This window comes from Tachysurus vachellii, chromosome 6 (assembly GCF_030014155.1).
Source record: "Tachysurus vachellii isolate PV-2020 chromosome 6, HZAU_Pvac_v1, whole genome shotgun sequence".
NCBI classification, from domain to species: domain Eukaryota; kingdom Metazoa; phylum Chordata; class Actinopteri; order Siluriformes; family Bagridae; genus Tachysurus; species Tachysurus vachellii.
In genome coordinates, this window is record NC_083465.1 from 5,835,865 (window position 1) to 5,863,033 (window position 27,169).

The window sequence follows — 27,169 nt, forward strand, 5'->3', positions numbered from 1 at the left end:
ACATTGTATGATAGATAATCGATTAACTTTAAATCTGACAAACAAGTCATCAAACCAGGTATGCTGGTTTGTTGTCTTTTATCATATCGCACTGTGTTTTTATGTTCAAGATGAGAAAATATGTTTTTTTTTTGTTCAATATTGTCCATTTTATTACTCATAAGTCAAGTCAAATCAAGTCAAGAAGCTTTTATTGTCATTTCAACCATATATAGCTGTTGCAGTACAAAGTGCAGTCGTGGTATGTACTGTTCACTTCTGTTTTCTAAGCTGGATGAAGCAGTTAAGAGCTTAAGGCGTTAACTAGTGGTTAAGGTGTTGGACGACTGATCAGAAGGTTGTTAGTTCGAATCCCAGGTCCACCAAGCTGCCATTTGCTGGACCCCTGAACAAAGCCCTTTAACCCTCAGAAGTATAAAACTGTAAGTCACTCTGAATATTTTGTTTGCTAAATGCTGTACATTATTGAAAAATAAGTATGTTGTTTTTATATCACCTTACCTCCTCTTTGTGTTTTGTTTAATCGATTTCTTTTACTGCTTGTAAAGAATACATGCATTAAAAAAAAGTAAAAGCGTGTGTGTGTGTGGCTCCTCCTGCTGTGATGAGGGTGTGTACATCTGCCTTTGTATATTTCCCAGTGTGTTCAGGTTACACTGGGTGTAGTTTAGTGAGACACAGAACAGGCGAACAAACAGGACGACTTGACCCTCCGAGCAGTGAACACACACACCATCGCGTTTCAGACATGTTTCGTTGTGGCATCGCGTATCCCCGGTGCAGGTGGATTCTGCCTCTTCTCCTGCTTTTCGCCATCATTTTTGATATAATCGCCATCGCGGCTCAGTCCGGATGGGTGGAGGACGAAGACGCCAAGTCGCATTACGCCAGTATGTGGGATCAGTGCCGAGGACGCAATGACGTCTGGAGCTGCAAGTCTCTTATGGAGTTCTGTAAGTTTCACCAACAGTTATAACAGTGTTTGGTGTTTATTCGTTAACTTTTTTCTGTTAACTGATTTGACCTAAAGCTGCGCAGGTGCCCTGGTCTCTGTCGCTTTATTAGGCTAAAACGGTGTATTATAGTGCGTAAAAGATTCACTTTTCTATCTATATGGATGTCTTTTTAGTTCTATCTGAAGTTAAAAGTAAAAATGAAGTAACTACCGCATCGAGCTGTGAGTTTAATTAACACGAACTGTTGAACACACGGAATTTCCCTCTGCTCGCCCACTGTAGGGAAGCAGCTATCTTCATAACACACGTTCGCACTTTCGATATAAATGTCAGTTATTTTTATTCATATATTTATTTATTTTGTGTGTGTGTAAGTTTTATTTTTAGAAAACGTTTTATGTCGTTTTACACCTGACCATAGTAATAGGAGTAAAATGAAAAGTTTGCCTTTAATACTTTTTTCAATTAAACTAATTTAAAGTCATTTAAATTTAAGTTAATTTACAAGAAAATGTCTGAAAGATAACTTGTTAGACCAGTAGCCAGACTTTTGTGTTTGTGTACTACACAGGTGTGTGTGTGTGTGTGTGTGTGTGTGTGTGTGTGTGTGTGTGTGTGTGTGTGTGTGTGTGTGTGTGTGTTCAGGGGCCGAACGCCATTTTGTCTGTTTGCTAATCTGGATGTCTTTTAAATGTCTCTATATTCGCTGTTGTATCAGCACTATAGTGTTTACTGTGCCATTTAGATTCAAATGCCTTTTTATTTTACATACAAATGAGTCAATAGTCATTACAAACACCTATTGTTTAAGGGGTTTCTGAACTAGTTTCACAACCAACACTCAACTCAGTGCTATAAACTGTTTTAGTATTGCAGGTCAGTCCTATCAAGTAGAAGATAACAAAAAAAAAGTCTGATATCGTCAGTCACACCTTTTAGCCATCTGTTTACGCTTCATCGCAGTAAACCAGGGTGTGGACACATGAGACATTTTGTATTGTACAAGTTAAAGTACAACCAGCATTAACAGTCAAATACCTGCTTGTGTTGACCTCATTTTAAATTGAATTAAATTGAGAATTTTTCATTAAACGTTTATCTCGTATTGTTTATGTCCATTGGCGTAGTGTGTGTGTGTGTGTGTGTGTGTGTGTGTGTGTTGAGTAATGTTCTTACAGAAATCATATTATATGCTTTGCTTTTCTCAGCATGGGCTCAGGCTGTCGCTGCACTGATGATCATCGGCCTCATCATCCTCATCGTAGCCTTTATCATCTCCTGTGTGGCGCTCTGCTGTACCCTTAATATTCCGCTCATGCCACCAATTGCATTGCTCCTCATGCTTGTTGGTAAGAACAGCTTTGAATTATGAGATATGGTCTGTGTTTAAATAAATGTCAGAGATTAACCTCTTGTCTGAGAAGATATAAGAAAAAAACTAAACTTAGTTCTGTATTACAACAAGCACATGAGGGACAATATTCATAAATAGTAGCTAAACTACTTATTTTACAACCGTACACTGGAAAAATGATGGCATCAGTCAGCACAAGTCTGAACAAGGGCAAGCCTTGTGCTCTGTCTAAGTTATTTGAGGAAGTTCTGTATCTCTGATTACCGCCCTCAGCTTTGTTATGCTGGTTCCCTGTGGGGCTAGGAGTGGTTTCTAGGTTACTGAATCACTCCAAACACTCACAACACGCCTCAGCCTAGACGTCAATATGGTAGTCAAAACCTGTCATGACTTTCTCTGTAGTCAGACTATTTTGTCATCACACCTTGACTGCATTGTACAACATTAACCTAGGTGGTAGAGCGGGAAGAGCCTGTCCTTGAAGAGTAATAATCATGGGTGGAGTACGCTTATCTCTCTTACTCCTGTGAGAAAGAATTGCAGCTACACACCCCAAAGGGCGAGGCAGTTACACGTATGTGCAAGACTTTCAGTCTCGTCTCAGCCCGTCCCAGCGGCGGTGGAATCGTTACTGTTTCTTTGGGCCTGGTTCTTTTTAGGAATTTTTAAATTTGAAAAGCTACTAGTATTTATGACGTGACTTTTACAGTCAGGTGTGCTACAGTCATAGCAGTCCATTGGATCTTGTTTTTGTAATATGATCACATAATCTTCTGCCTTGTGTCATTTCAGCAATACTCCAGATCATTGCTCTGATAATTTACCCAGTGAAATTCAACGAACAAATCTTTGAAGGAAAATATAACTACACTTGGGCGTATGGTTTTGGCTGGGGAGCCACCATCATTGTAATTGGCTGCACAGTCCTGTTCTGCTGCCTGCCCCGCTATGAAGACTATCTCACTGGCACAGCAAAGACCAAGTACATCTACACATCAGCCTAGAAGCCCTTTCTGTCCTACTATGCATCGCACAATTGCTCTCAGAACTGTCTGACTTTAATAGCAATTTTAAAGCTCCAAACAGGAATTGGCACAGCCTGCTCAAGATAGGATCAAAGTTTACTTAAAGAGAATATGGGATACATGAACAGTATTTTCTGCCTTAACATGGATTATTTATAGTAACAATTATTTTAATTGCATGCTCTGCCAATACTGGTCGTAGCTGCTTTTATGTCCTTCAAGGCCACATTTCAGTTTTTGTCACTATCTTCTGATATGATTTACTTTTTCTGTTCCATGTAGACACAAAACCAGTGGGTTCTCATCAAAGCACCGGTGTAAAAATCTTACCTATAAATGCTGACTGGTTTTATCGATAAAGACCACTTTATTACAACTAACTTTGATGTGTCTTTAGCTTCTGTTTGGAATAAATATGTTTTCAGAGGCCCAATTCTAATAATTGAATAATAATTCATGTAGACATGCACAGACATTTTAGTAGACAGCATTGCTAAAAAAATAGTAGTTATAAATTGTAGAGTAATATTAGTATTGCAAGAATTCAATTGTTTTTGAAACCTTAATCTCATACTGACAATATAGAGAATACTTTTTAAAGATAATATTTTTATAGTCTATAATGCTACTCGTCTCAGATGCTTGTATAGGTTGTGTGTGGTGTGAATGGACTGATGAATGTTTCTGTTGCTTGAGCAAATACCTTTTTACATTTACAACTTTGTGTGTGTGTGTGTGTGTGTGTAGATATAAAGATCAGAGAGATAGATAGATGTTAGGGAAAAGTCTTCTGTAGTTCAACACTGCAAAATATTCTAAAGGGTTTCCAGGTTTTTAGATTGTTTTCCTTTTTTTTCAACTAAATGTTAACACTAACATGCTGTTTTCGTATTTACGGTATTTTAATACATTTTGTCTAGTGCTTATTGCAAACCAATGCATAATAAAGCTCCCTTAATAAAGCACGTCTGTTTTAATACCAAGCATGGACTCTATTTTGATTCTTTGCACCATTTGTCCTTTGAGAAGTTAAAGATGAGTCTACATTAATATATGAATTGCACATTTTTCCACATAAATGAGCTGGCAATACTTAATTCAGTTAAAAATGAAAGCTTTTCTTAGCACCCGGGTCCCCAGATTGATCCTGAACACAGGCCACTGGTCTGTGGAGTTCTGTATGTTCTCCAAGTGTCTGTGTGGGTTTCTTACAGGTTCTTAGATTTCCACTCAAATTCTGAAAACATAGCAGTTGGTACCCTGGTAATCAAATTTGCCCTTAAGTGTGAAGGCTGTCCTGTGAAGAACTGGCATCCCGTTAAGGGTGGGCTCTCAAACCCCTGTGATCCTGACCAGGATAAAGTATTTGCTTACCATAGATGAATGAATTGTAACCTCATACTGTATATGAGATTTTTCCTTATGGGACTAAAATAAATAATTTCTTGGCTAAAGGAAGCATAAGAAAGTTAACACACTTCAGTCATCCATAAGGTAAATTGGGACACACATTTTAAATTAACATTGCACTGTATTTTACAGTTGGATATGGGTTTAAATTTAATTTAATTATGTAGGAAAAGCTTGCAAATAAATTCTTGTTCCTGTGAATGAAAGATAGCACAGCGTTATGAATTAATCGTACAAATATTCATGACATTCCTGTAACCTTCCTTAGTGGTAGTTCTGTGCTGTTGTGGGCAAATCTTACTGATGAAATTCTTCACTCTCTGTCTCACACACACCAGAGTTGTAATCAGGGTTGCCAGGGTTTTTTTTGTTTTGTTTTGTTTTGTTTTACATCATTTAAGTTTTGGAATTAGGAAGCAAGACATTTTTAGGAAAGTGTATGTGTGAGTTGTGACTTGTGTAGCTATGAAGTGCAAACCCATTTCTGGAGGGGAAGGAAAGCATTACGGAGTGTTCCTACTAAGTAATGACAAAAAGGCACATTTCTCCCACCCAAGATGTGAGAAAACAAAGATTATCTCCCATTTCCAAGACTAAGAATTTTCAGGGCTATTTTTGGGGGTTTTTGGAGGGGTTTCTTGCAAAGATTGTTTAATGAACTAAATAAAGAAGCTTTGGCAAGCAAGGAAATCATTTATTTCCTAATTTTATTCCTCACAACTAAGCCATATTCATATTAACTCCATATTCAGTGTATTCATCTATCCTTCAGATCAGAAATAATAAATTACTTTAATCTAATAATAATAATAATAATCAAACACAATTTTTCTATTTTACCTGAAAAATGCATGTTTTATCTAACATGGGACAATCACATAAGATATTTATTTAATACAAAAAAAAAGTGGTTTGCTCACTTTACCATGATTTTGTTCAGGTGCAGGTTATTACAGGAAGCCACCTATCAAAAGTCAGTCACCTGGTAAGGAGAGAATTAGTCAGAGAAAGCTCTTCCTCTAGGCAGAGGTGTGGTGGTGATATATTTTTTCTATGTTTATTTTTATGATGTTTTGACTTGGTTAGGTTACCACTTGATCTTCATTATGCTGTTTGAAGGAATATGTGTATTTACCCTATTTTACAGCAATGATAGTGAACACTTGTACAGTATCTTTCACTGGACATGGACATTACAGTTCCAGCTTGTAACACTAGAAATGGTCAAAGGGGGTAAATTCTTATGCAAGCACTGTGAGTAAAACAGAATAACATCTTGTTTTTCAGATTGTCCACAACTTTAAATAGTTAAAAACTACAATGTATTATTTATTAATGAAGTGCACATTTGTCATTGATGGGTAATCAATGTTAAACGTGAGAAATAACACACTATAGGATGTGTTGATGGTTGTCATGGAAACGATACACGCTGTAATGCAGAATCAAAAAGTGTGCACATTCTTGATGCACTACGTCAGTGTAGGCTGACGATAAATACCGGCTTTCTAGTTTCTGTGTGAAAGGGAGGATTAGATTTAAGTGATGATTGACACGTCAAACCTGACACACCTGCTCGTCACAACGTTGTCGTTCAGCACACTGTGTTACTGTTTGGTTAAGGATTTTTGAATAAAAACATACATACACATGTTCATTTAAATTATATAATAGAGATCATAATTATGTGATTTATTAGAGATCATTAACAACAAGCTATGTAAGTGCATTAATACCCAGGTTTAACACTATAGCAGTATATGACAATGCTGAGGCTTGACCCGATAGTAATTATTAAAGATGAGCAGGATTCCTGTGATACATACATCCATTAGCCATAACTTGCCTAATATAGTGTAGAATCCCCTTCTGCTGCCTAAACAGCTCTGACCGGATCAAGATCAAGATGTTAGCAGCAGATTTCTGTAAGAAATCCAACAGGTGTTGGGATCTGGGGGTATTTGGTGGCCAAGTCAGTGCCTTGAGCTCTTTGTCATGTTCCTCAAACCATTTCTCGGACCCCTTTTGGCTTACCATCACACCCAAAGCACACAATAATCCAATAGATTTTCAGTCCCTATCCCTGTGGCCTGTCAATCATAATGCAGGATTTTTTCTACAGAAAAATATTTGATTTCTGGTAATGTTAATGACTAACCTCGATTATTTCATTTTAATTCGTTTGATCATTTTAAGTAAAAAACAGTGATGGTATGTCCCAACGATGGGCATTTGCAAAAGTCCTCCCATTCAAATAATCCTCACAACAGTTTATGTACATGCACATTTTAAAGCCCTTTCTTGCTAGTGCTCCAGTTTCTAAAAAATTTCAGCTGAACAAAGGTGTTGTTGTTGAAGAAGGATGTGCCATTCAGGCCACAGACAAGAAGCATGAATCATGTAGTAAATGTCTAATAGTCTTACTCAATCCTGGGCTGAGAGTGTGACCTATTGATTTGAACATTTTTTAAATATCAGACATTTCAGGGTTTTTACCCACAGTTGTGTGAAAAAGTGTTGGCCCCTTCCTGATTTTTTTATTTTTTATTTTTTTTTTTTTTGCATGTTTGTCACACTTTAATGTTTCAGATCATCAAACAAATGATTATATAAATAATTATTATTAAATATTGGACTTTGACAACAAAAGTAAACACAACATGCAGTTTTTAAATGAAGGTGTTTATTATTAAAAAGACTGACAAAGTGAAGATAGACCAAAAGATCATCAAAAGCTACACATCATGCCGAGATCCAAAGAAATTCAGGAACAAATAAGAGAGAAAGTATTTGAGATCTATCGTTCTGGAAAAGGTTATGAAGCCATTTCTAAAGCTTTGGGACTCCAGCAAACCACAGTGAGAGCCATTATCCACAAATGGCAAAAACATGGAACAGTGGTGAACCTTCCCAGGAGTGGCTGGCCGACTAAAATTACCCCAAGAGCGCATTGACGACTCATCCAAGATGTCACAAAAGACCCCACAACAACATCCAAAGAACTGCAGGAATCACTTGCCTCAGTTAAGGTCAGTGTTCATGACTCCACCATAAGAAAGAGACTGGGCAAAAATGGCCTGCATGGCAAAGTTCCAAGACAAAAACTTCTGCTGAGCAAGAGTACATAAAGGCTCATCTCAGATTTGCCAGAAAACATCTTTATGATCTCCAAGACTTTTGGGAAAATACTCTGAACTTTTTGAACTTTTTGGAATGTGTGTGTCCCATTACATCTGGCGTAAATGTAACTTTTAGAAAAAGAACATCATACCAGGGGGCACGGTGGCTTAGTGGTTAGCACGTTCGCCTCACACCTCCAGGGTTGGGGTTCGATTCCTGCCTCCACCTTGTGTGTGTGGAGTTTGCATGTTCTCCCCGTGCCTCGGGGGTTTCCTCCGGGTACTCCGGTTTCCTCCCCCGGTCCAAAGACATGCATGGTAGGTTGATTGGCATCTCTGGAAAATTGTCCCTAGTGTGTGATTGTGTGAGTGAATGTGTGTGTGTGTGCCCTGTGATGGCACTCCGTCCAGGGTGTATCCTCCCTTGATGCCCGATGACGCCTGAGATAGGCACAGGCTCCCCGTGACCCGAGGTAGTTCGGATAAGCGGTAGAAGATGAATGAATGAATGAATGAATGAATGAACATCATACCAACTGTAAAATATGTTGGTGGTAGTGTAATGGTCTGGGGCTGTTTTGCTGCTTCAGGACCTGGAAGACTTGCTGTGATAAATGGAACCATGAATTCTGCTGTCTACCAAAAATTCCTGAAGGACAAGGTGCGGCCATCTGTTCCTGACCTCAAGCTGAAGTGAACTTGGGTTCTGTAGCAGGACAATGATCCAAAACACACCAGCAAGTCCACCTCTGAATGGCTGAAGAAAAACAAAATGACGACTTTGGAGTGGACTAGTCATAGTCTTGACCTGAATCCTACTGAGATGCTGTGGCATGACCTTAAAAAGGCAGTTCATGTTGAATTACATCAATTCCGCAAAGATGAGTGGACCAAAATTCCTCCACAGCGCAGTAACAGACTCATTGCAAGTTATCGTAAACACCTGATTGCAGTTCTTGCTGCTAAGGTTGGCCAAATCAGTTATTAGGTTTGGGGGCAAGCACTTTTTCACACAGGGCCATGTAAGTCTGGATTTTTTTCCCTTAATAATAACCTTCATTTAAAAACTGCATGTTGTGTTTACTTGTGTTAGCTTTGACTAATATTTAAATTTGTTTGATGATCTGAAACATTAAAGTGTGACAAACATGCAATAAAATAAAAAATCAGGAAGAAGGCCAACACTTTTTCACACCACTGTACATGCTCATTCACAAATATAACATTATACACCTTCTGTACTGTAGCAGAAGTATTATTATGTTGGCCTTGTAGAAGCCAACATTCTGTTTTCCTATTTAAGCTTAGACAAAAATTTATCAAGAGTAACTCCTCCTAGGGCTTTCGAGCCACATGCACCAAATTCGGACGTGTTGTAGACCCTGGTCTGAAGTTTGTTGCTATTACTTTTCTAAGCGATCCGAGTACCGGTACTTCCGGTACCGGGTCTCAAAGTGTCCTTTTTTCCCATAGACTCCCATTATAAACTTTGGAGGTTTATAACTCGGCAAGCTGTTGAACTATCTACACCAAACTCGTCCAGCTCCTTTAGGGTGATACTCTGAACAAACTTTTAAACTGGCCTTTCGGTTGTGCTGCAGCCCCACACCCAAAATATGCAAAATCAAAAAACTTTTCACAACATGGACATGTGAAATATCAAAACACTCAGCCCAATGTGGGGAACTTCCTCAAGAGTTTTCGGATGACGTCACATGCTCGTCTCCACTTACCTCCAAATGTTTTGGCACCCTAGCTTTCTGTCTTGCTTCCAAAAGTAACACTGACCCTTATGTCCACTCGCCTCCAAAAAGCACCGGCCTTTGCGAATACTTCCATCGTCAAAGTCAACATAAAAGTTTGTTGCGACGAACTTTACAAATCTAGTTAAAACATAAAACTCGATACTATTTAAGAATAGTTTGCTACAGCAATTTCTACATACAACTGTATCTATAATATGTGTCTAACTATGATAACTGTTCATTATATACAGTATAATATCTAAACACTATAAATCTACATCTGTATTTCTGTAAAGCTTTGTGACAATGTATTTGGTGAAAGGTACGATATAAATCTAGCTATTTGTATGTATATATATATATATATATATATATATATATATATATATATATATATATATATATATATATATATATATATATATAAAGGGTGGAATAAAAATGGACTCACTTGCAATGTTAACACAGGAGCATTTTGCCACTAGATGGCAGCATGTCCTTTCTTTAAACATCCTACTTTTTTTCAATGATGTCATTACTGTTGTCTAGCCATGATGTCACTGAAAATCTGGTGGGGAGACAGAAAGCTTCACTCCAAAAAAGTTTCACTATCGAGAGAAATGATAAATTTTTACCACCATGCTATTTATAAATTGGTTTTATAAAGTCAGTCTTTGTTAAATTATGTACTCAGACATCTTTATATAAACTGTTATTTATTAATAAACTAAATAACAATTTCTCTCTCTCTCTCTCTCTCTCTCTCTCTCTCTCTCTCTCTATATATATATATATATATATATATATATATATATATATATATATATATAGAGAGAGAGAGAGAGAGAGAGAGAGAGAGAGAGAGAGATAAAGATCTACAGAGAGATGCCTTAGCCTCATCTACAGAAGAATTTTTTTTTTTTACTAGGGCCCCACACATCTTGTCTCTCAGTATTGAAGTTGCTTAGGGGCACAAAAAAGCCCTAAAATCAAAGTCAAACTTTACTACTCATTTGAACCAATTGTATTGACTGCTTGTTCCAGCTGTGAGTCAAATTGTGACTTACTGAAAAGTTACCCAAAAAGAAAGCACCTGACAAAGTGATTCCCCTACATGTCTTAAATGTTCCCCATGTGCACTCCCCCACTCTAGCTATGCTGGAACTCACTGGCGCTGTGGCTTCTCAGGCTTCATTTGACTCGAGCGAACTCAAAAGTGCTGTTTTCACCGGGGACAACCCCCTGAACTCCAAACTTACAGCTTTTCTTGAATCAGAATGAAATGCTGTTCAAATTTACGGGATTTGGTTTCTCAACCGAGGATGAGTCATCATGGACCATAAGACTACTAGAAAGGGCCCTGAATCAGATAGCAGCGTATAAACTATTCCTGACTGTAACCTTTCTCATGGCATCACAGGGGTTTCTGCAGATTTATTGACACCTATATGTAGGATATAAAATACACAAATGCCTGCAGGACCTACAATAAGGTCAAAAAAATAGAGAAACTTAAAACAATTTCTTGTAGGTGAATAGGGCATATTTACTGTAATTATGAATGGTGTCTTTTCTTTCACTTTCTCATTTAAAAAGCATCATGAACTTAGTACCGGGGTAATTTCCACTGACTACTGAGATACCACTACTGAACCAGATTAATCTAGATACACTTTTAAAAATAAATACAGCATGATAAATGTCAAAAGTTCATCTCTACGGTAATATATGTTGAATAAATCTATACTGTATCTATCTTGGTATTTTGCTTAGAGTAGAAAATGTTTATTATATCCTAAAACATTAGTCATTATTCCTGTCTGAGCATGTTAAGGAAAAATTTGTGGAATGTACCTTGAGTGATCAGATCAATACTGGAACTTTTCCTGATGTAATGTATGAGTCATCGGACATAGCTACACATTAAGACATATGGAATTCCCTTTCCATTCCATACACTAAACACACATGTCGTTGGTATATAAAAAAAAGTCAAACATCCCATATACTCTCTTTGAGGTTTTTTTTTTCCACAAAATTTACTTCCTTCATCAAGCTGGGAATTACCAACAATTACGATACAGAATTATTGGCTTTATAGTGTCTTTAATTTGCTTTGAATCAAATTAAGTAAAAAGTATATAAAGGATTGCAATGTTTGTTGTGATGTATTATTACGTTTTAAAGCATAAAACCAAGCAGTCCAAATATATAAAGATACGATATATTAATTAATACAAAAATGTATTTGCCGTATTTGTTCACAGCTGCACAGTTCAATCCTAAGGTAGTGTATATGTGGAATTTCACATGTTCTCTTCATGTACATATGGGTTTCCTCAGGATTCTCCAGTTTCCTCCCAGATGGTAGGTAGTATCACTAGATACTCTAAATTGCCCTGAAGTATGAATGAATGAATGAATGAATGAATGAATGAATGAAAGTTATACAATAAGGATACGTATGATTTACCATTGGATGAACATCTAGATAGATAGATAGATAGATAGATAGATAGATAGATAGATAGATAGATAGATAGATAGATAGATAGATCACAAGATCCTTGCTCATTAGAGCAGCCTTGGTCCATAAACTCTTCATAATCCGTCTTGTCAGCTGGTGTCATTTAATTGGCAGATATTTTTCATCAAAAAGCCGAATGTAATAGGATAAAAAACAAGTATGTGTCTGCTTTGTTAGTGGTCTGGAGTTTGAAAAGAGAGACAAGATAAGTCAGTCTCGTTTAAGACAGCATTTTCCATTTATTAACATCAATAACAATTTAGTCAGTGACACACTGGTGTCGAGCACCGTCTTGAGCTCATGTTACTTTGTTTTACATGTTCTCCCCCGTTCCCTTGTTACCGCCCTCCTTCAAAAAAACAAAACTACCTGTAGGAGGAATGGAAACTCTAAATGGCTGTGAATGAGTGTCCAACTCATACCTAATGTCCTTGGGATAGTCTCCAGATCCACTGCAACACTGAATGACATAAAGCATTTACAAAACATGAGTAAATGAACACATTAGACGTGAATATCAAAACAGAACTTTTTATTCCATAAGCAATAATAACTTTCATATCTTCACAACTTGAGTTTCTGAGTTACTTTAAGGAATGAAATTAATTGTAAGGATGATCAGGGTCATGTTGGACCTGGATCTTGGGAACACTGAACACGAAACAGGAATTGCAACCCCGCATAGGGTAACATGCACCCGCATTAACATCTAGTGTAACCAGTCCACACTTGTGGACTGTGGTTTTTGGACAGTGGTAGAAAACTGGAGAATGAAAAAGGAACATGCATACAAATAATTTTCACTGCATCACTAGGAACTAAAAATAACACTCTTTATTTATGACACCAGAATTTTTTATTAGGCTAAAGAAATAAATGGGTTATATGCATCTGAAGTTTCCATTCAATTTTTTGTGGACACCAAAAGGTCCTGAAGATAAACAGAAAAGTAATGTTAGCTTATCGTTGTGTAACTGTGCTATTTTCAGACATTTGCACTGACTGCAAGGCAGGGAGTGGGTAAATGGTAGGCAGATGATAGGCATGGCACCCACGCACGTAGAGGTTCTTTCCCCCGCCTCCTCTGAATGTCCCCTCCCTCTGAGATGCTTTCCATCCAGCAGTGAGTAAGCGGCTAGGGGGCCGATGCTGTTCTGCCTACACATCACACACAAGTTTGCGTGGGCCAACTTTCACAACACAATTATTCGAAAGAGTGACAAAAAAAATTACCGACAAAAAGGCCAAAGAAAGAGAGGGAGAGAAATAAAAAAAAAATAAAGTCTCACAAACCACGTGTTGTAATTCATGGTCACAAAACTTCCTAACACAAATGGCAGAGTTCCCGTGTTTCAACTTCAATTATGTGTCGACTTCCTCTGCCTTTGTGTACCGGTGTTTTACACAAGATCTAAAACATTAGAGCACATTACCGTCAGTGCTTATGACATTTTTGTATTTTACTGTAAAGTTAATAGCGAAACCTGTCCACAAGTATCACTTCTCTAAAGCCTTTATCACAGTTCTCAACCTCACTGTAACTGAGGATTTTCAGCTGACTGATTATGAACTAAATGTGCTGCAAGCTACAGTATAGATCTGACAATTAGGGCATTACACAGGGTGTGGGAGTCTTCAAAAAACGTAGTGCGTGATATAGTGTGAGTCTGAAGAGAGGAAAAAAAAAAGGAAAAGAAAGAAACAAACTCAGACACCAAGCCAATGTTACTTTTGCTATTAAAAATAATTTATTACTGAACGACATATAAATAATTATTATAACACAATACAGATACTGTTTATTGTGAATAAATACCAAACACATCCCCCCACCCACAAAGAAAAAAATGATATATATATTTTTTAACTAGATCTACAGTTGGAATGTAACTATGTCAGAAATAAGTCAGAAATACCTCAACTAATTCCAGAGCAGCTTATTACGTTCTGTGCAAATTGGTGATCTGAATTTTGAATTCAGATTCAGTAGTTGAAGAGCCAACACTCTTAATTTCTACAAATGATTGGACTGTGAATTGTTCTCAAATACGTCTTTTGACTGAAGCACGTCTGCATATTTCTAGTCCTCGTACGTCACCACTACGTTAGCTGTCAGAATGGAAATGTCTAATGCACGTGCTTGTTCGTAGGTGTTGCCAAACAAGCCAGCAAGTTTTTCCATGTTCATCTCTATGCAATCACTGGGAGCATTTGGGACATTTTTTGTTGTTTTTCGTTTTTTTTTGTTTGTTTGTTTTCTGCATACCAACTGTATGCAAGAGAGGCATCATGTGAATGTAGCAGAAGTAAATTTAAGGGAAGGAAGCTCCCTTGCAAGAAAAAAAAATGCAGATAAAACTATTTACTAACAATTCTAAAAGAGGATGAACACAACGCACAGGTGTGTTTACTTTTGGATTTGTGTGGTTTTGTTTTTTTGTTTGTTTGTTTTTTAAATAAACGAGTCTATCCTGTCACTGCATGCACGGTTCTTCCTTGTTGAAACTTCTATTTCTTTGATGTGGCGATTCTCTTCACAAGCGAGTGTTTATGTGGTGTTTGTTAAGGTGTAATGAAGAACCTGTTTTTATTGCACTTCGGAATATTTTTTTCTTTTTTTTCTTTTTTTTAGCTACAGGAACATGTAGCGCCATAGTAATAGTGCCATAGCTATTAAACGTAAACAGACCAAACGAAGTCCAGAACAAGGCGAAATCGGGTGTGTAATCGTTTCAAGCACGAGCAGGCCACAAAAAAAAGAGAACAATGACAATAAAACCCAAAAATTGAATAAATAAATAAAATCTCAAAGGCATCAGGTTCATTTTGGCAGCAGACATCAAATGGTGCAGCAGAAAATAAAACTGGAGCTCTGCTTTGCAAACACTCATTGGCACTTAACCTACATTGTAAGAAATAAACTGTTTTTTTCTGAGGCCTCCGAAACCCTGTAGCTGTGGCTCCTGTATTTCTTACCGGCCCCACTGGCTTACTGCAGTCTGCAGTGGCAACGTACATCAACTTGGTCATAATTATTCTGGAAGTTACTTTGGTCAGATTTTCACCGTTTTTAATTCACAATTGGAAAGAAATATTTTGAAGATGCTCCCCCTCCCCTCCTCAATTTTTTTCAGCAATGTACAAACTGATTACAATCTTATTACCCTGTTTGATATAAATCACAGATAGCACAGATGTACGCAACTGGATGCCAGTGTATCATCAGTTTCTTTATATCAACAGCCCCATCTCTATCTTATTCACATAGAAAAATGTTCAAAATGTTTCTTGAGAGGTAAATCGCCAGTGTTACACTGCTGCTGGCACCCAAAAACAGGTGGCTCAGTTAGCTGTGGGAAATCCGTGTAGGAGAGGATTCGCACACATACGTGTGCAAAGATTCTAGTCCCCTCTTTGGAAAAAGGAAGGTGGTTGCGTCAGCCCCGGTATATCTGCTTGAAGTGGTCACACTCATTGCAGTAGCCTTGTTTTTCCTGGTTGGCATAATGATCGCAGCCTTGTGTCCTACAACGCTGCTTGCTCTTCTCTTTTGGCGCGTGGGCACGACGACCCTCACGCTGCCCTCCACGATTCAGGCAGTCCGGGCACAAGTCCGTGCAGCCAGGTGATACATTCTTACAGCCGCTGCGTCTGCAATGGGTCTGGCTGAGTGTCGCCATTGGGCGTGATTTGGGCGCTCGCTAATGGCAAAGGATAAATAAGTAAATACGCAAGTAAGCAAAACAAAACAAATTTCAATTAACACTGTCAGCAGGCAGTGGCGCAGAGATGAATAACTCACCAAGACTGGAGGAGAAGTGGAGCCTCTGCTAGCAGCTTCATTAAATCTGGTGCTCTGCTCCTTCACGTAGCACTTGTTGCAGTAGCCCTCGAGCATGGCTTTGCCCACAGCGCCACAGCCCTGCCCACGACACCGTACGTTCTGAAAACCTGCCTCTGATGTATTTCTGGGCTGCACCACTGCTGGAGCTCCCTCTGCGTTAAAAACACCACAAGGACATAAGTGACTCTCATGTTTGCCAAAAATTTACTGTGTATTTGCTAGCTAGGGTTGATATGATGACAATGCCTATGCCTAAAATCATTATAAAAACTCACTTAAACTAAACTAAAACTACTTCTTATGCACCTGTTGAATAATAACACGAAGATCAGATTAAAGATCCATCTCTCAAAGATAATCTTTCAAAGTTCAACTATCTTTCATTTCCTGTTAGTCACATGTGTGTTGACAAGTTTTTCCACTTACGGTGATTGGTCTGATAGTCCACATAACAAATGGTACAGAATCCTAACTTCTCGGCTGTGCCAAAGAACTGGCAGCCTGAGCGTTTGCACTGGCGCGCTGTCTGTGTGTGCCATGTGTGCCCAGTGGTACCGGGACGCTCTGGCTCTCTGGATGGCACCCATGCTGGCATGTCCATTCTGGGCTCCTGCTGCTGGTCAACAGCACTTCTCTGCATGCAGGGTGGACAAAGGCCATTGAATGTTCGAGCGGCTTCCTGCCGACATGCACTACATTGCTCTGCATCTTTTTCTCTATTTTTTTCTCGATCTCTGGTGCCTGGGCCCCACTGAGTGTGTCCCCAGCCATGGGCAGGGCCTTGGGGCTGCCCGTTACCTGCCTGGCGGGCATTGAAGCAGCGTTCGCACAAGCCATCATGCTCTACACTGAGCGTGAACAGACAGTCAGGTGTCTTGCACTTCATGGCATGTGTCTCACTGTACAGGCTCAAGCTGGGTGCAGTCGGTGGTGCTGAGCGAGGGCTTGGGATCGTTGGCTCGGATGGTCCGTTGACGTGGTTGGTCCGATTGGGACGGCTGGCGACAGCCTCGTGCTTACCGCTGGCACGGCGCTTTTCAAAGCACTGATGGCAGTGCGGCTGTGTGTCCACTGAGACGTAGAAGGTGCAGCGTGGAGTGGCACAGCGAATCTCTATCAGTGACAACTGTGAGACAGAGAAGGGTGGTGGTGCCTGCTGCGATGTGGGTGCCCACAGTGCATCTTTGTCCTCCTGCCACCGCTTGTACTCATGATTCACCAGCTGCATGTAGTCTTCCATCAGGTTCATGTCTTCAGGCAGATTGCCCTCATCAAGGCTGATGAGAAAATGAGGTACAGTCTTATTAGACCATCAAGTCAGCAGCAGGCTAATTGTGATGTATGGTTAAGAGGACACTACTCAGGTGCCAAACAAATTAAATAAAATGTACATCTTTTAATTATAAATTATAAACTTCTGCATCATTTTTACTTGAGTCCTAAAGGCCCTAGTAAAGAACTTCAACTGTTGAACTACAAAAGCAGATTATATCTTGAGTGAGTCTAATGGAATCATTGGTGCTGTTTATGTGGTTCATACCGGGCTGCCCTGATAATCTTTGTGGGTTCGTAACCCACGCCTATGACTGGGATCTCCATGAGCATCAGATATTCATTTAACAGCCGCTCTTTTTGTTGCTGCTCCTTTTCTGTCAGGAAGTGAATGCGCAGTTCCTCAAAGCCTCCCCTTCCTGAATTAATCAACGGTAGGGCTCGAAATTCTGAAAGACATCAGGATATTATAAAAAAAAAATTTAAAACATAAGAAACAACATTTCACACAGTAAAAAATATAGGGTAACCAATTCTGAGCTGTACCTGGGCCGCTGTCTTTGATTGTGATTAAGGGTGCAAAGTGTTGCGAGTCATAGCCGAGCACTATGGGATATTTGTAGCACTCTCCCGGAGGCCAGTGAAGAGGCAAGTAAATGCCTCCTACATTGAGGGGGGAAAAAGAGGAACCAGACTTCATACTTCTCAGCACTTGATCTGTGGATAAAGAAAAAAAAGGGAGTTTAATTTACTTTGTACAAGCTGAGCAAATACAGGTGTTGTGTCAAATTAACAAATCAGTACAAAAGCTCGTAAATTCTCTGGAGACAGTAATCATACCTGCAATTACAATAATTGGCCTGCGCAGGATATTTGACAGCACAAAAATGTGGATGTCTTCCAGGGAGTCAAACTGTAGGCCATTGCTGCTGGTCACAGGAGAGGCCATATCAACTATCTTCTCCCATTCCTCTTCCCAGTTCTGCAAAACAAAAAAAGGATAAACATTTCTCATGACCCACAAACCCACAGCTTAGGAATTTGAAACCCCAGGCACACCCTGAATAAAATTTGCCATGCAAAAATGCATTGGGTACTAGAGTAGGTAGACAGACTATGGGTATGTTTTCTTCTACTTTGATAAATCAAGTAGGTAAATTTTCTGTGAAACCTTTTAACAGGATATGCGAAGACAAATATTTAATATCAGCAGGTCTCGAGGACAAACCACAAACCTCCATTCTGTCCACTGATATATTTCAGTGGCTTGGCATTTGGCAAGTATTTTGTACTAGAGTGTATGTATGTAGTCACCTTGGTGCTGTAGCGCAGGCCGGTCTGGGTGAACTCCTGGGAGTGTAGCAGCTCTGTTTGAAAGCGTGCCCTAAAATTGCTTGTGTCTGTCTCTTTGAGCACGGCGTAAAGCGTCTTCCGCAGGACCAGGTCTGTGTCCTGCACACCCAGCATGTATTGTGAAGCTGCATGAAGCAGGCAATTTCCATCACCTAGACAAAACAAATATGGAGCATGACTTCAATGCCTTTTGTGAAGTACAAGCGTGAGGCAATGGGACTTCATTTAAACACAAACACTAAACTTTCAAATGCAATGATGCCTTAAATCACACACAGTCATTAGGACTTTACACATTTCAGAATTCTCACCCGTATATCAGAACTGCACAAAACACAATAAACTATTTGAGTTTGATCTGAAAAGAATCAAAGGGAGCAAAAAAGGGCAGAGTTGAGTGTGTGTGCTGCAGACTGACTTGCAGTTCCGGTTTGAATGCTCTCTTTTCTAGGCCGCCTCCACAAGCTCAAAAGGGTATTTTTTTCCTTTGACCAAAAAAAAAAAAAAAAAAAAAAACCCAATGGCTAAAAGCCAAAAGAAAATGAAATATGCTCTTATACATGATGTAAAAAGCACCAGGCATTTAGTTATAAGAGTGTAGCAGATATCTGTGTGCTTTGGGCTTCGCTGCTAAAAAAGAATTCTGGTGCCATAAGAGATACAATTAGGTGTTTAGTCAGGCAGCGTGACAAAAAAAAAAAAAAAAAGAACTGGGGAATTTCCAACATGCTGCTAGAACAGTTAAGAGGTATCTATTACAAACCAACATACATCTTTTAAAAGAGGAAATAAGCCTTACAGAAATAAAAAGTACAGAACTTGTCAATGCAACTATAGCAGAAATGTGTAATATATACATACATATACATTATATATATATATATATATATATATATATATATATATATATATATATATATATATATATATATATATATACATTATATATATATATATATATATATATATATATATATATATATATATATATATATATATATATATATATATATATATATACACATACATACATACACACACACATATATACATATATATAGATACGTGTGTGTGTATAATCCACACAGAACTGGTGTTTTGCTTTTTACATGTTGTTAATCGTGGATCTGGATTTGTTAAAACACATGAAACAATAAAACAAATGATAGACAATTGGCTAAAGAATCCAATTATAATAATTGGGGATTGGTAGGGGATATTTAAAGCTTTTTAAAAATAACAAAATTGTTGCAGAACTATATAACTATATGTACAATATGTAAATATAGCATACATACACAAAAAAAACAATTATATAATATTTAATATTATATATATATAATATAAAAATATTATATATATAATATAAAAATATTATATATATAATATAAAAATATATATATATATACACACACACACACACACACACATACACGCAGGCATTACATTATGTGCCTACATTCCACTGAAGGGTTTTTTTGAGGTTGTGCAACTGGTGTGGCTCCTGGTAACAAGCAGCTCTAAAACAAGGCTATAACACGACAGCAAGGAAATTCCCCAGCAAGCGATTTGCTCTGATTAAGTGCCGCGAGGCCGGCAATGCAGCTTTTTCTTCCCCTGCTCAGGTCTTGAGACAGAAGAGCAGCTGGACTTTCCAAAGGGGAGGGACCCAATTCAACAGGAATGTCAGTCTGCTCGCTAAACTTTTAATATCACAATAGGAGCCTCCTAGGATTTTTCAAATTCCATGAAGGTGTCTGTACATACGATTAACTTAAACACGGAACAAAGCCGAGGGTTTTCTGGCCAACTTGTGGCTTGTGATCCAAGCAACCTTATTGTTGTTTTTTTATTATTTGATTTTTGTTGTTAAATAGTTTAGGAGTTATATACATCATAAACTAAAGTGTGATGGGCCTAAATAAATCGTATCTTAAATCATGTGTTCCACACAAGTAACGCACATTGTGAAACTGCCTCTTCAATGCCTTTTCTAATTTTAGAATATTTCAGTATAATCTCTTTCTACAGTGCAAGGGCAAAAAGTTTCCTCTCAGTTTGAGACTTGTTCTACATGACTACTCACTCAATCTGTAATGATTTTACATTACCAATGACAGTAAAATGTTACACAATGTAATACTTTAAAATATCTCCTCTTTACGATAGTAGCCACACTGCCAGAACTGTCATGAACAATACAGCCAATTCCACCCATAAAAAACTACCCGTACATGGTTACGCACCATCTGAGTGAATGAATGGCGCCTAATGAGAAGGGAAAACTGATATGAAACGCATGGAGTGGACATTCTGGAAATACCCACACCACATCCTTATCTGCATTGATCAGTATTTCAGCCCCAGCTTCTGAATATGGACGCAAAAATAAAATGAGTCAGATTTGTGGCCGCTGGCATGGACTGTCCTGCCGTCCTAGCCCTTGTCCCAGTGTCACCTGATGGGATTAATTCTACTAACAAGCAGCCAGTTGCAGAACAGATCCTTCAAATCTATCATATTCATACCCTGGAATCATTTATGTGAAAGCAAAATGTTGAGTCTAAATATTTCTGCTAGTAACTATAATAAACCAATAACGCTATACTAATACAAGCGTCTGAGAAAGACAGTGAAAATAAATTTGTTACGCATGTTAATGTATTGTGTTACTATAAAATTATAGCCAGAACACTAAAGGAAAAAAATTTAAGAACTCCAAGGTTTGGAGATGAAGCATTACTTATCCACAATCAGCCATAGAACCTAACCTTGTGTTTACAGAGGAAATGTTCAGCTCATAGAGACCGTACTGTTAATGATTAAACAGGAAAGACCCCTAGATCAAATCTCATGAAAGAATGAAGTGGGATGGCAGGGGGGACATCACTGTGACAGTTTAGGATTTTCCCGTCAGTTCTGATATGCTCATGCAGCAGAAGAGCGGCGCCTTCCCTGACTATTAACTCTTTGATCTTGCCCCAGTTCTTACCAGAGGTTCAGAGTGTTTCCTTTAAAAGCTTCAACAAGGCAGTCCTGATCTGAACAATATTCACCTCAGATAGAACTTAAAATGTAGATAACAATTCATCCTATTTGAGAAAACTTCTGCATGAACTAGAAATCAATTCTTTTTAGAAGGATGTTATTGCCATTTAGCCTTTTTAGAAAACATCCTTCGGTCTCTAGTATAGACAAACTGTAATTGTAAAGGAAGTTGCTGTAAATCAAAAGTAATAATTTAATTAGTTCTAGGTAAACATTATAACACTATAACTAAGACAACGCATCCATTAAGGCAAACAAATCAACAGCAAACAAAGCTTTGAGCTGAACTAAAGCACGGTGTTACCATTTGTTCGGAGTGGCACCAGCTTCTTGACTTCATAGCACCAGTTGAGCCTCTTCTCCTGCTCCAGTGAGGTCTGCATAGCCCGGTCCAAGATGGCCGACTGGATGATCTCACGGAAGGCCTGCGGGAACTGGCTCATCCGGATCATTTCCAGCGTGTAGCGGTGCATGCCACGAAGATGGTGAAGCAGACCACCACTGGCTGATGGCTTTACAACATCATGAGGAACTCGCTCACGGATCTTCATGGCCTTCAGGAGGTTACTCACAAACAGGAACTTGGGCAGGAAGTTTTGGCCCTGTGACATTGTGTTCTCTCAGGAAAGGAGCGGGGAAAACAGTTTAGCTCTGTGGGAAAATGACAAAACAAAAAGTGCATTAGCTTTCATTATTATTATTATTTATTTATTTATTTTCTGGGAAGGCCTGTGTGTCTGACTAGTCTTTACATTTGGCCAACCTTAAATTTAGATTTGGTGAAGCACTGAAACCTGGATCACTGCCACTAACCTGGTACCATTCTATATATTATAATCCTACAGATCAAACCTGTAACAAGACACTAGCACATGAGAGCCGTGCACATGAGATGACAAAGTGTTTTTCTTGCAGTAAGTTACAGTGTCATTGGTCAAGAGGAATAAGTCATAAGACCTGACAGATGTGGACTAGAATTGGGAACTGTAGCATAAAAAGAGCACCATTTACATTTATATCGTTTGGCAGACGCCCTTATCCAGAGCGACTTACATTATCTCATTTTTTTTAATACAGCTGAGCAACTGAGGGTTAATGCTCAGGGGCCTTGCTCAGGGGCCCAACAGCGGCAGCTTGGTGGACTTGGGATTCGAACTCACAACCTCCCAACACCTTAACCACTAGCCTACCACATACCACCAGCATTTAGGCCTGACTTGTCTGAGGCAGTCTGAGGCAGTCTGAGGCAGGACAAGTTGCTCCAAAACCTGCGTGTCGTGAAAAGATTCCTCCTGGTACAAATTCAGCAGCATGGCGTTAAAGACACGAAAACAAACAGCACACGCGGGGGAGTGTTGTGTGATGGAGCACACAGGCACAATAGAGACAGAGACACAAGGAGACGATGCGGCTTTTCTCCCATCTTCTTCTTCATCATCATCTTCTTCTTCTTCATCTTCTTGCTCAAGCCGCCTGACGCGTTAATTACGTAATTCATCCGATAAAGCCGTCAGAGACAAACAATACAACGCTGTCACACACACCAATACATGAGAACAAATTCACTCACAGACGTTAAATAACAGATAAACGAGGCCTTTGAATCTAGTCATTCAGACTAAAAGGGACATTTTTCACCAAACAATGGCTGTGAAAACCGTGGCGTTTAAATTGAGACGCGGTGGTAAAACGAAGCCTGTTTTGTCCTGTCATTGTGGCTCAGAGAGAGCAGCGCGGATAAAAGGCAAGAGACGGACTGAAAGTGTTACCTGTACAATATGTCGGGATCCGTTAAACAAAGCCCATAAGATGCTCCGGTTTGTCCGCCTGCTGCTGCTCCTGCTGTAGCCTTAGAGCTCCATGACGCCGTCAAACATCACGCACAGCCTCTTTCTCCGAGCGCACACATAGACGTGAGAGCAAAAAAAAAACACAGCGTAGGATTTAAAAGTCCAAGACTACATCGATATTGATGTCAATAAGGAAATGCCGAAGGGGGTTTCCGAGGAGGTACTTTCCACTCGCGACCTATCATAAAACGAATTACAGCTTAAGCTTTTTAGCGTTCGTTCCTAGCGTGATGACGTCGCGTTCAAATCGCGATGACGCGGTGACGCTCCTCGTTTAGCCACGCCGATCGACGTCTGTGGGCGTGTCCTGTTACTATTGTTATCCCAGTTTCGCTTTTCAAATGTAATACGTGCTGGATGTATTTCAGAGCGTGTACAACGTGAGTGACTTATTAAACACGGATGTCGTAGGGAAATAAAACGTGATCCGACTGAGAATTAAGAACGTTGATGCTTGCTTGAAATGCCATTCCACCACACAGGCACATTAAAGCATCTTAGTGTTATATCATTATTATTATTATTATTATTATTATTATTATTATTATTATTATTATTATTATTATTATTATTATTATGGTTGTTGTTATCAACAGCAATATATTACATAATAATAATAATAATAATAATATAAATTATTATTATTATCAACTATCCTGTCAAATATTTATTGAACTTTTCAACTTTCTATCTAGAGAGCACATTACAAATCCAAGCTGATTCACACACACACACACACACACACACACACACACACACACACACACACACACACACACACACACACACACACACACGTGTGTGTGTATAAAGTTCAGTTGGAGCACAAGTTTATTTGTACTACAGTTCACACAGACTTGTGTGTGTAAATCAACAAGTACATGCCCTCCAGTTTCAGCCTCCCCACACTGCACACAGGCATGTACGCAGCAGTCTCTGTCCTTAACCTTAAATCCTTTGTAATAAGGGGTGTCATGGACATCTCATATTATCATGCCATGTAGCCCCCTGTAACATACCACACATCACTCACATCAATCACTTAAAACAATCACCTTTTTTTTTCCATTTAATTTAGTCAAAGGGAACTTCCCCAGAGTTATTCTCAGACAGACATGAAAAGAGAACATTGTGAGGTACACAAAAGTTTTTTTTTTTCCCCCACAGCATAGCCTTCTGTATTATTTACTCCTTATGGTTAGATTAAAATGATATTGGGTCTATTTATGATTTAAAAAAAAGTCAAACCTGAAACTTTGTATTTATTAGTAGCTGTATTTAATTAGGTCTAATAGGAAATCCGGGTAATACAAGATTAGATTAGTAGCCAAGGTTTAACAGATGGATGAAGATCACAAAAAAATTTGATCTCCAAGAGTTTAGAAACAGTGGTGTACAAAATTGATTTATGTATATGAAACCATTTCCTGATGTCTTGACCAACAAAATAACTTATGCGCCATCTAGTGGACAATAGAAAAACTGCATTATTTAACCCTCATTGCAGGTATTAATGCTGATTATTAAATGTGAAAAAGTATTCTTGAAATACCTTAAATTATTTATCCAAGATAGATAACTATTTAAGGTTTGCATATCTGCTAGCTAGTTTAGTTTTGTTTAATTCCCTCACTGGTTGTGTAAATTTGCTTGTTGAATTAGAAAGCTAATGATTTTTATTTGTAATAAAATTATTGGTAAACATTAGCTAACTAGCCTGGGAAAATCTAGAATTATTTGAGTTAGCGGATTTTCTTTTTCCGTATGACCCACTCCCCAACCCCCCACATACACACACCTTTTCAACATCTGGATTGCATTTCAGTATGTAAAAGGTGACTATAAATCCTTACCTTATACATACATATTATATCCTTCTGGCATATTGGAGTGTTTTGTGTTTTTTTTTTTTTTTTTGGTAGAAGAAAAAGACTTGAATGCTAAACTGGCTGTACAATAGATAATACATACATTAAAATGAACCAATTCTCCTTAACTGTTTGGGACAGTAAACACAAAAGATTTCCCCTTCCAAAATCAAAATCCACAGAGGTGAAAAATACTTATAGGTGATGAGGTAAAAAAAAAACATATATCACATAGGAATAATTACATAAGTGGGGAATTTTGCTGGATTTCCAGACACAAAGATGATGGCTAACCTCACCCAAACCATAACGTTAACCCTTTTTTTAAGTATTTATACACAGTGTTGTATTTCACTCTGTATGTGAGGGGAATTTAAAAAAAACCTCAAAATCTTATATCACAGACACACAAGAATTACTGCCAAATCATGGCAAATTATATATATATATATATATATTTATATATATATATATATATATATATATATATATATATATATATATATATATATATATATATAATACAGATATATATTATCTGCCTATACAGTTAAACTGTGAGCTATCCAAGCTGGGTCATTTACAGGGTTTTCTGACTGTCAACTTGGGCAAACTTGGGATCTACAAAGTGCAGGTACTTATTGCTTTTCCTTTCACGTGTGACTAAATCAAAGTTAAACTAATTCTAGCTGTGAACAAGCCATCAAATACAGTGTGTACACTGGGTATCTAGATTCTTTGTGTTAGATCTGTTTGTAGGCTGGTAAATCTGGAGACAGTCCTGGGAACACATTTGTTTAGAAGGAATACATCCTAAATTGGACACCAGTCCATCACAGGGCACCCTGCATGCACTCCTTTGTGCATAGGGACAGTTTAGTGTAGCCAAGCCACAGCCATGGTGGACTGACAGTAACAGGCATGGGATTTATTTCTTTTTTCCCTATACTACAGAATTTTTCATCACCCAGAAAGATTTACTATAAAAGACCACAAAACCTGGAGGAAGTCCATATGAACAAGATAAAAAGATGAATTACACAGACTGGGCCCATTGCTAATGATTGAACTAGAATCCCTGAAGCTGTGAGGGATAATATTTGTTTTTGTTTTTTGTTTTTACACGTTTTAATATCAAATCTATCAATTCAAATATCTAATTTCTAACTTTTAATGTTTCCAGAGATTTGATTATACAATTTGTTTCTAATTCAATACTGTATTCTATTAAAGACATTTGATATTCTATCAAAACAAATTAATAGGGCTGTACACCATAAACAAGTCCAAGACTGGGACTAGCCAAGAAATTCAAGAACAAGTCTTAAGTGAGAGGCAAGACTGAATCAAGATTGAGACTGGAAAGCTGAATCATTCAAACAATTTTTGAGATCAAGCCTTCAGCTAGTTGGCTTCAGTCATGAATTGCACCAATGATTAATCTGTTTTCTAGGAAAAGTTATTACTTCTTGCCAGACTTTGAAAATCCAAAAGCAAAGACAACACAAACAATATTGTAACAAACCTTTGGTCATTTTAAGGCCATATTTAGTAAAACCAATGTCCAAGACTGACACAAGCCCAAGTTCAAAGGCCAATAATGCCAAAAGAAGTCCAAATCCATACAGATAATGTCTTTAGACTAGAATCTTAGAACTGTTATGTTCATTGTTATGTTATTATATTGTACTGTTTACTGTGCCCCCATGAATAGATACAACATATAATACATATACATTCATATAAATTAATAGTCATGGTGTCAGAAAACAGTAGACATCCAAAAATAGTTAATACG

General features: G+C 38.2%; 2 protein-coding genes across 2 annotated transcripts; one reads left to right on the plus strand and one right to left on the minus strand.

The window, feature by feature from the left end:
• The first annotated feature begins 649 nt into the window (after window positions 1-649).
• perp (p53 apoptosis effector related to pmp22) lies at window positions 650-4,318 on the plus strand. The gene is made up of 3 exons (XM_060871862.1): window positions 650-953; window positions 2,165-2,305; window positions 3,103-4,318. Exons 1-3 carry the CDS (start codon window positions 749-751, stop codon window positions 3,312-3,314), a joined length of 558 nt encoding a protein of 185 aa, XP_060727845.1. The 5' UTR covers window positions 650-748; the 3' UTR covers window positions 3,315-4,318.
• A 10,245-nt stretch (window positions 4,319-14,563) lies between these two features.
• Window positions 14,564-23,704, minus strand: tnfaip3 (tumor necrosis factor, alpha-induced protein 3). Its single transcript, XM_060871863.1, has 9 exons — window positions 23,423-23,704; window positions 21,958-22,304; window positions 18,567-18,757; window positions 18,093-18,234; window positions 17,799-17,969; window positions 17,521-17,701; window positions 16,407-17,257; window positions 15,939-16,132; window positions 14,564-15,837 (listed from the first exon to the last, which is right to left on the minus strand). Exons 2-9 carry the CDS (start codon window positions 22,262-22,264, stop codon window positions 15,574-15,576), a joined length of 2,301 nt encoding a protein of 766 aa, XP_060727846.1. The 5' UTR covers window positions 22,265-22,304; window positions 23,423-23,704; the 3' UTR covers window positions 14,564-15,573.
• Between the last annotated feature and the right edge of the window lie 3,465 nt (window positions 23,705-27,169).

What these genes read in the sequence shown, in the direction of transcription:
- tnfaip3 (XM_060871863.1), bottom strand. Translation starts at nt 22,264, where the DNA reads ATGTCACAGGGCCAAAACTTCCTGCCCAAGTTCCTGTTTGTGAGTAAC. An exon ending in GGTGCCACTCCGAACAAATG is followed by an intron (nt 18,758 to 21,957) that starts GTAACACCGTGC and finishes TGTTTTGTCTAG; the next exon opens with GTGATGGAAATTGCCTGCTT. An exon ending in AATCAAAGACAGCGGCCCAG is followed by an intron (nt 17,702 to 17,798) that starts GTACAGCTCAGA and finishes GATGTCTTTCAG; the next exon opens with AATTTCGAGCCCTACCGTTG.
- perp (XM_060871862.1), top strand. Translation starts at nt 749, where the DNA reads ATGTTTCGTTGTGGCATCGCGTATCCCCGGTGCAGGTGGATTCTGCCT. An exon ending in CAAGTCTCTTATGGAGTTCT is followed by an intron (nt 954 to 2,164) that starts GTAAGTTTCACC and finishes TGCTTTTCTCAG; the next exon opens with CATGGGCTCAGGCTGTCGCT. An exon ending in ATTGCTCCTCATGCTTGTTG is followed by an intron (nt 2,306 to 3,102) that starts GTAAGAACAGCT and finishes GTGTCATTTCAG; the next exon opens with CAATACTCCAGATCATTGCT.